Here is an 8,204-nt window from a genome sequence, read left to right on the forward strand (position 1 = left end):
GCCGTTTTGAATGTGTAACCGGCCTTAAAGGACTTACGAGGCCAGATTTGCAAAAAATACATTAAAAAAAGTTAGATACCTGTGTGTGTTTGCAAGGCACGGAGGACGCCGTCCGCGCCCTCCGTGCCGTTCCGCCTGGTCCCCACTGCTTAATACGCCCCCGAACGGTCCCCGACCGCGCGGCCCGGGTCGTGCTCCCCAGCCTGTACCAAGATGGCCGCCGGAGTGGCCGCGGCTGCGCAGTCCGCGAGTGCGGCTGTGCAGCTCTAAGGCCAACCCCCCGATCCACGTAACAGTAGCATGGATTGGGGAGTAGGCCTTAGAGCTGCGCAGCCACACTCGCAGCGATGCGGACTGCGCAGCCGCGGCCAGCTCCGGCGGCCATCTTTGTGAAGGCTAGAGACCCCGACCCGGGCCGTGCGGTCGGGGGTCGTTCAGGGGCATATTAAGCAGCAGGGACCAGGTGGAACGGCACGGAGGGCGCGGACGGCGTCCTCCGTGCCTTGCAAACACACAGGTATCTAACTTTTTTTATGTATTTTTTACAAATCTGGCCTCGTAAGTCCTTTAAAGTAGTTTACCTCGGATTGTCCTTTAACTGCTCTGTAACTAAGCAGAGTTGCAGGTGTGACAAAAGCAACACCAATCAGACTGGGAGGAGATCAAGGGAGCAAATGGACACTATGGGGAGGAGGAAACCCCAGGCAAGCATAAATCTTGACACTATTCTATCTCAGGTGCACTAAAGGAATTGGTAAAAAAAAATTCCCTTTGGGTTCCTAGCAGATTCCACCACTCACTGTCCTTTTGTCTGCATCCTTGCTGGCATCCATACTTCATGACCGACACCATTTTAGGAGTGCATACATGCTCCCAAGTCACAGAATAGGTTTGGTGATGTGAGTGACACAGGAGAAAGCGCCCCCCCCCCCCCCCCAGTGCCATGAGTACTCTGCATAGGCCCTGGGGAACACTAGGGGGAGATGGGACCCAACCATTAGAGTACTATCTTGTGGTAACAAAAAAGGGTTATCTAATATACTAAAGTTTTTTTTATTATAGATTTAATTATGAAATCTACGAAGCAAGTCACACAAATAGTTTGCCTCTAATCAGATTCTGCGATTGATATTTTGCCCACACCAGGCACACATCTCTAAAAAGTGTACTAGAGACATCAAAATACAAAGTTGTTTTTTTTATAACTCACCAAGGGCTTCCTCCAGTCCCATAAACATGAATGTGTCCCTTGCCATCCTCTGTTTACCAGTAGTCAGTCCCGATATATGGCTTAGTGGTGTCAGTCGGGGTCTTCTGTGCATGCACAGAAGACCCCGGCTGATTCAGACTGGAGCAGTCTGAGCCTGTTACCAGAGCCGATTGCCAACTGAACAGAGGACGGCGAGGGACGCATCCATGCTTATGGGGCTGGCAGAAGCCCTGTGCAAGTAAAATCTTTACATTTTGTCATCTCTGGGTCAATTGTTTAAAGGACAACTGAAGCAAGAGCAATATGGATGCTGCCATACTTTTAAGCAATACCAGTTCCCTGGCAATATGTGGCTTGTAATCTGCAAATGTGCGCCTTGTGATCTCGCTCCTGTCACGAGGAGCAATCTGCGATTGCACACAGATCAGATACTCAAACTGCGCAGAGCAATCCCAAAAGGGAAGCATAATCATAAGAGGAATGCAGAAAGTTAGTGATGTACAGAAGATCCCAGCTTCATGTCATCTTGCCAGGGAGAGTGAAGGCCTGGCACAGAGTGGAACTGCACCATTGGACCTAACTTCTAGGGGCTGAAGCAGCCAGATGCATACTTCAGCCTCCTTAACGGTACCGACTTTTACACACGTCAATACAAAACCTGCATACACGTTGATACTCCACTGTATACTAAACCCTTGCTTGACATTCTGGCTAGTTACAAAAAAGTTATGAAAATTTGATCACTTTTTGCACAAAAATCCTGGGGAAACGTCAGGGAGGTTAAAGCAGACTTAAGCCAAATGATTTTTATAGACACCCCTGAAAAAAATGCACATACCTGGGGCTTCCTGCAGCCCCGTCCGGCCTGTATATCCCTCGGCGCCATACCTCTGCTGTATTCTCTGTAAGTGTTCCCGGTACCTACGCCAGTCGGGAGCATACTGCGCATGTGAGGCCCAGCTGCGTGCCCACCCAGTCAGCTTTCTGCACCTGCTCAGTACTTCCACACAGGCACAGAACTCTCCTGGCCACAGGAGCAAGATGGGGAAGCGCACGCAGCTGAACTGCGCATGTGCTGACTGGCTGAAGATACCAGGACCCCATACGGAAGATTGAGAAGGCAGCGGGAGCAATCAAGCCAGAAGAAGCCCCAGGTATGCATGATTTTTTTGTCCTATTCACCTCTGGTACACTTTAAGGGCCCTTTTCCACTATGAAATGCAATCGCAATCGCGTTTCAATTTCCACCATGCGATTGAGCTACTATACTTATAGTACAGCTCAAATCGCATACAAAACACGGCAGGAGGACGATTGCGCTTTGACCAGAATCGCATCGCAATCGGATCGCACTAAAGGAAATTGCTGCTGCAGTTTCCATTACTTTAATGTACCTTGCGATTTGCAATCAGAATCAAATCGCAGGCTAGTGGAAAAAGGCCCTAAGGCAAAAGTATTGTGATGCATTAGCATATGAACAAACACCATTTATTGCTAAGTGATTTAACCATACAAACAATGGTAACCTAACAATCCACAGGTTGGGGAGCTGCCTTAAGGTCCGTACACACGCCGGACTGGAGGCAAGGAATGGTCCGTCGTCACCTCCCGCTGGGTGGGCGTTACAGCGACAGTCCGGCATGTGTACAGTCTGTCTGCAGACTGATACGGCTGTTTCTGAGCGATCCGCCCGGCGTCATATTACCAGCTTCCCAGAGTATTATGTCCATGGACACCTACTGAAGTATACTGCTTTGTAATTTGGGAATGAAAATTCCAAGGATACCTAAATGTGTGTATAGGATTTATCAAGCGCCAACATATTATGCAGCCTTGCACAATATTTAAGACCAGAAACAAAAATAGGGGTGACAAACAAGACAAAGGTAATAAGCAGTATGGGTCCATTGCCACTATAAAGAATCACAGCGCTCCCCCCCCCCCCCCCCCCCTTGCTAACTGCATGGGGAAATGCTGCCCATCCAGTGATTTTTGATGTCCAAATTGCACTTTGGCGAAAATCTTATCAGCATGCTGCAGATTACTGCAGCCAAATCGCTACAGCCATGCATAGCAGCGCTAGCCATTCAGTCTGCAGCTAAGCAGCAGAACAAGGCCATGTCTCCTAGTGGAAATAGGGCCTTACACAATGCCAGATCATTCACTGAGTCGTAGCCTAAGTGATTCAAGTTCACATTCTGTACTCAGGATGCACAATCAGGTTAGATACACCAGGGAGGGCCCTGCCAAAGGCTTACAATATGATAAGCTCAATACTAGCTTATAGGTTTAACAAAAGTGAAAGACCTAGAATGAATTTTAAACAATTTACAAAATGGAAACTGCTTAACTGCCATAGTTTAGAATTCCTATAAAATGGAATGCTTTACTCAAAAGGGTGAAATACAAAAAAAAAGCCACACCTCTACCTGGTGTGCCCAGCAACTACACAAAATGGAGATTGTGTTGTATATTATGTAATGTGGACCTTAACTGTGAAGTTCAAAACTTTGCAAAAGCGACTTACACTGTATATACATGCAAGATTCCTTTCACAACGGCTACATGAGAACTTTTTAAAATCTTTAAACACCAGAGTTCACTTTTCCATCACAAAGAGTAGCATCCTGGGATATGTATGGTTCCCGTGTTTCATTTTCGGCTACACAAACGTACTACCAAACATACATAGATATACTTGGAAGTTTAGATGCTAAAACTTTCTGGAAGTGCCATAAATGATGGACTCGGTAGAGAGTGCCTTATAAACGGGTGACGACCATAACATCAGCACTTGAGATAGAGTACAAAGCCAGAAGCAGGAGAGGGAGGGGGGCGATCGCCAATGGTAGTCGGAGGGAGACGCGTTGCTAGTTCTAGTGTACAGAAGCAGCACGCAGCCTGGAGACAATAGAGCGGAAGCTGGGCTAGGAAGATCCCTCCAGCTGAACTTTGCCCAATGCCAGACATGTTACGATCAGAATGCTCTCAGCGCACAGCAGGAAACTATTGCGAGGAGAAGCCGCCCACCCACCTCCCCCACAGGCAGGCAGCCCCCCAGGTAAGCAGCACACCACGTATGCAAATCAAGATGGAATCCAGGCAGTCGCCACTTCCTGGAAGGCTGCTTCTCTCACTAACAGGGTGGGGTGGCTGAGTGGCTCCACAGAGCCAGCCGCCTCGGAAGAGCGATTCCCGGGCCAGTAACTAAGATATGCGGCTATAGATTGCGAATGTTAGAAGTTCCCTGCCACATCCTCTCCGCCCCCGCCCGGGAGTCGCTCCATCACGGGACCGGAGCAACTCTCCGCAAACTTCTGCTACAAGACGGCGCCACACAGCCGCCTCTCTCCCAACACCCCCGCCCCTCCCTGAAGCCCACGCTGCACCGTAAAGGAAACAAATATCCCCAAACACTCTCCGTCCTGCAAACCACAAGGAAGTAATAATAACGGGGCGTTCTCATACCCCACAGACACAGCTAGTGCGCCTCAGCCACTCACCCTTCCATGGCACACGTAACAACCACCCGGCTCTAAGAGGAGGTGCCGCAATAACTGAGGAAGTCTATGCGACCGCCTCATATACACTCTCAAAATGGCGCCTGGGCTAGTGACGCAGAGGGGCCTACAAGCTATTGGTTCTGAGACCTGCCCGTCTACAATGATAGGCGGGGATTTGTAACCAGATTACCTCCTCCACTATTCCCGCCAAGCTACAGGAGAGATGGCGCGTCATCGCCTAGGGCACGCCCACAGTGCTGGGGGCTGGAGGTGGAAGTTTGCAAGATTCTTGGCTTGGCTTTCTTTATCTTCTTGTGGGTTTTTTTAGTTGCTTTTTTTGTGATGAAAAGGTCAGTCTATTTTTGTCTTGGAGGAATTGTAGGGCAGTTTATGTATGTTATAATTCTCAATAATAAATTATGGGGATCTGACAAGACTTTTCTCTTTGTGGTAAATTGCAAGTAGACTTTGTGCTTGACTACACCAACGACTTATATGGGGGTATTTATACTAACCTGGGGTTTCCTCCAGCCCCATGAAGTGCATGGGCTCCCACTCTGGCCCTTCCGTTGAGTAGTAATTCCCCCCCCCCCCTCCCCAGTAATCTGGCCGGCCACACGCACCCTCCGTCCTGCTCCTGAAGCCGGGAACGTTCTGCGTCTGCGCAGTAGTACAAGCGTTCATGCGCTGGTGCATAATGCTCCTGGGCACGGGGGCGTGCATGCGCAGAGGTGCACAAATGGCCAGATTACCGGTGGATGATTACTACACAGCAGAGAGGGCAGCAAGGGAGCTCACGCACCTCATGGGCTGGGGGAAGCCCCAGGTAATTATAAATACCTCCATATTAGTCGTCTCAGGTAGACTTTAAAGGGAAGGTCCAAGCTCCCAAAAAACAAAATCCACTTACCTGGGTTTCCTCCAGACCCTGGCAGCCGTCCTGTGCCCTCTTCGCAGCTCCGGTGGCTCCCGATCTTCTCTGCTGCAGAAGCTTGCGCAGTACAATCCTGATGACGTCGGCCAGACCATGTGACCCGCGGTATGGAGCGCAGAAGAAGCCAATCCGGAACCCGACCTGGTGTGGTTGGCTTCTGCAGCTGAGAAGACTGGGAGCCACCGGAGCTGCGATGAGGGCACAGGACGGCTGCCAGGGACTGGAGGAAGCCCCAGGTAAGTGGATTTAGTTTTCTTTTGGGAGCCTGGATGTGTCCTTTAAAGGGAGGATCCGAGCTGAAAAGAAAAAAGATCTACTAACCTGGGGCGAGGTGAGCATCTGCAATGGACAGGGCCCTAGGCCAGCGAGTGGGAGCGAAGCTGTGGCAATTGACACGGCTACCAGGGGCTGGAGGAAGCCCCAGGTAAGTAGACCTTGTTTTTTTTCAGAGCTTCCTTTTAAGGCGATTCTACACATGGACATCACTAGACTTTCAATACTGAAACCAGATTGACTATATACTCTGTGTAACGATTGCGGAATTATTTCCGAGGTCAGCGCACAAGATGTGCGCTGACACTGCGGAAATCCTCCACAAGCGTACTAAACAACAGAACCCAGCTTTGGTGTAATGCACTTGTAGAGGGAAATTCCCACCGGCAGATGGAGCTGTGGAGTGCAGAGGAACAACCCCTCTGCACTGCCACAGATGTCAGATGGGAATTGTACGAATTGCAAGAATGCAGGGCAAGATAGCCCTGAGAAAGAGAGAGTGAGCACAGCGACAGAATGTATGTGTGTCCACCAATCTAGTCGCCACCCAGCGACGGTGAACACACAATAAGACAGAGCAAAGGAACAGACAGGACTAACTACACGCGGTCCTCATACGTTAAGCGCAATAGCGACAAAGCGCGTGCCCGGCACGGTCACCACGCGAGAAGCGCAATAGCGACAAAGCGTACCAACCCTGACTAACCAAAGAAACACGAAAACAAAAGAGAACGCGAACGCTAGCTTAACAGTTTCCTCACTGAGACTACAGCAAGCGTTCAAGACAGACAGAAGGAGTAACCAGTAGCAACCGCAGCTATGGCCTATACTCCCAGACAGAGTACAGAAGAAACCACCGCCGCTACCGCTAGGGCGAATGCGATCCAGACAGACTGTTATGCTTGGTGGTATATCCTCCACGGTCAGCACACAATGCGGATTCTGACGTGAAGGAGGTACACACGCTAGCACAAGGAACCAGTATATCCCCAGTTTAGTGGATATATCGCACAGAGCAGGCGTAGATCCGAACAGCCACAAACAATCCTTCCACTATAGTGGCTCAGCGCAAGGTAGCACTGAGGGCATAAACCAGAACTCAGAAGATCAGGACAGGTAAGAGAATGAACGCTTGCTTAACTAGTCACTGCTTAAGTGACAGCAAGCGTCCATAACAAGACAGACTGGAATGAGGCAGCCAATGCGAATGCAGCGGTGGCGTGCCTCACAAGGACAGGACAGAATAGTCGGGAAATAGAGTCAAAGAAGACAGACGTAATACACACAAATATACAATAGGTATGATTTCCTAGCGTATTACGATACAGCTATCAATGAACTACAAACTACTAACTGACATATGTATATATCGGCGATAAACCGATATATGACATAAGCAAGGAACACTAACTAAGAACTGGAGCAGGACTAGGAAGAAATGGCCACTTCTACGCAGAAGCGAGCGCAATCCACACAAGGCAACAGGATCAGGACTGACTAGCTAAGCACGGGTGATCACGATACGCGCAACCTACCAAAACGTGCTGAAAGCTGACTGACTGAACACAGGATATAAATAGTTTGTGTACGTATATATCAGCGACATTGATGTATTAACGTAACACGAATACAAGGAAAATAACAAACACGCTAGTATGCGTATATATTGGCGATGAACCAATATATGATGCAAGACTAGCAAAGTAGCAAATACTGATAACAAGAGCTGAACTGGAAGGACTCACTGACCCCTTTGCAGGAGTCAGTGCAGTCCACACAAGATCTAGGAACGGGGGGCCTCGGACAGAGTAACAGACTGAATCTGAGACTACAATAGCCCATGGAGCACTGCAGGAAGTGGTCCTTTATACTGAGGTCATCCAATGGGAGCAGACATGCAGATTCCCACACAGGTGAATGGTAATCAATCACAGGCTGACAGCAGGAAAGAGCAGACAATGATATGCAGCCTGCAAGAAAGGGATTGCAGCTCCATTGCAACAGACAATGTTTGTTTTCACAAAAGCATATTAACCTGTCATTAACTTCAGAGCGACTGCAGATGGAATCAACGCTCAGTGTAAGCGCACGCAAAACTATGCGAGCAAATGCACGCAAAGAAATCAAAAACTGCTTGTCTTCAGTAAAACTGCAGCCAGCAGTACAAGTTGCAAAAGTGATCATAACACAGACAAACCGATGGAGCAACCAGTAGCAGCTGCTGCTCTGGCTTGCACCCCTAAGACAGAGTACAGAAGGAACCACCACCACTACCGCTAGGGCG

General features: G+C 49.1%; 1 protein-coding gene across 1 annotated transcript in view; it reads right to left on the reverse strand.

Annotated features, from left to right (window-relative positions):
• The window catches only part of PTBP1 (polypyrimidine tract binding protein 1), a 50,097-nt gene extending 45,277 nt beyond the window's left edge, over positions 1 to 4,820 (reverse strand). The window contains exon 1 of the mRNA XM_068234047.1: positions 4,714 to 4,820. Within this exon, the coding sequence (XP_068090148.1) occupies positions 4,714 to 4,721 (8 nt within the window). The 5' untranslated portion in view covers positions 4,722 to 4,820. The remainder of the gene's footprint in view (positions 1 to 4,713) is intronic.
• Positions 4,821 to 8,204: the final 3,384 nt, after the last annotated feature.

Source organism: Hyperolius riggenbachi, chromosome 1, assembly GCF_040937935.1.
Source record: "Hyperolius riggenbachi isolate aHypRig1 chromosome 1, aHypRig1.pri, whole genome shotgun sequence".
NCBI lineage: Eukaryota > Metazoa > Chordata > Amphibia > Anura > Hyperoliidae > Hyperolius > Hyperolius riggenbachi.